At 44.5% G+C, this 776-nt stretch overlaps 1 protein-coding gene across 1 annotated transcript; it reads right to left on the bottom strand.

The window, feature by feature from the left end:
* Positions 1-200: 200 nt before the first annotated feature.
* On the bottom strand, positions 201-388 carry SARC_17757 (hypothetical protein; the record flags this gene model as incomplete). The annotated part of the gene is made up of 1 exon (XM_014288156.1): positions 201-388. A coding segment is annotated over one exon (188 nt), but the record flags the coding sequence as incomplete, so codon positions are not given.
* Positions 389-776: the final 388 nt, after the last annotated feature.

Here is a 776-nt window from a genome sequence, read left to right as displayed (position 1 = left end):
ATATTAAGAGTGTGCATGTATGTGTGTGTGTGTTTGTGTTGGTGTGGGCATGGATGTGTGTTTGTGTTGGTGTGGGCATGGATGTGTGTTTGTGTGTATACATCTGTGTATATACTATTCATAGCATACTATTACTATAGACCCACATAATTCCTACAATGATACCTACACATATACACGTATACATATCTAAGGCATACTTTTGAGCTGTCTCGGCGCGCAGAGGACAGTAGGTAAACGGGTTATGTGAGTAGCCTATCTCCTCCATCCATCGCACCTTCGACTTGTCCGCAAACAGACCCACACCCAACGAATGAATCACCGCATCTCCCCAACGCTCATAGAAGAACCCGCCACTTTGGTCCAGATAGTTGAAGAAGGTCTGCATACATATGGTGTGACGAGATGCTTAGGTGTATGTTAAAACCCTACAACCGTACAACCCGTACTCGTGTGTAAGATCGTTGGTCTCAAGGGGTGTGAATGCGTGCGTGTAGTTGACGGCAGAACTTTCTGTGTAAATATCTACTTAGTGGAAAAGTCTACAGGTAGCTTCGCTTGACAAACCCAAATTTGCACGCCTACAACTGATACCTATAGGTGCATATACGATTGTCATCCAATCCACAGAGATGATACTTCGGACTCCTTATATATATATATATGTGTGTGTGTGTGTGTGTGTGTGTGTGTGTGTGTGTGTGTGTGTGTGTGTGTGTGTGTGTGTGTGTGTGTGTGTGTGTGTGTGTGTGTGTGTGTGTGTGTGTGTGTGTGTG

This window comes from Sphaeroforma arctica (assembly GCF_001186125.1).
Source record: "Sphaeroforma arctica JP610 unplaced genomic scaffold supercont1.11955, whole genome shotgun sequence".
NCBI classification, from domain to species: Eukaryota; class Ichthyosporea; order Ichthyophonida; genus Sphaeroforma; species Sphaeroforma arctica.
Note: the sequence above shows the minus strand (reverse complement) of the source record. Positions and strands in the feature narration are given on the sequence as shown.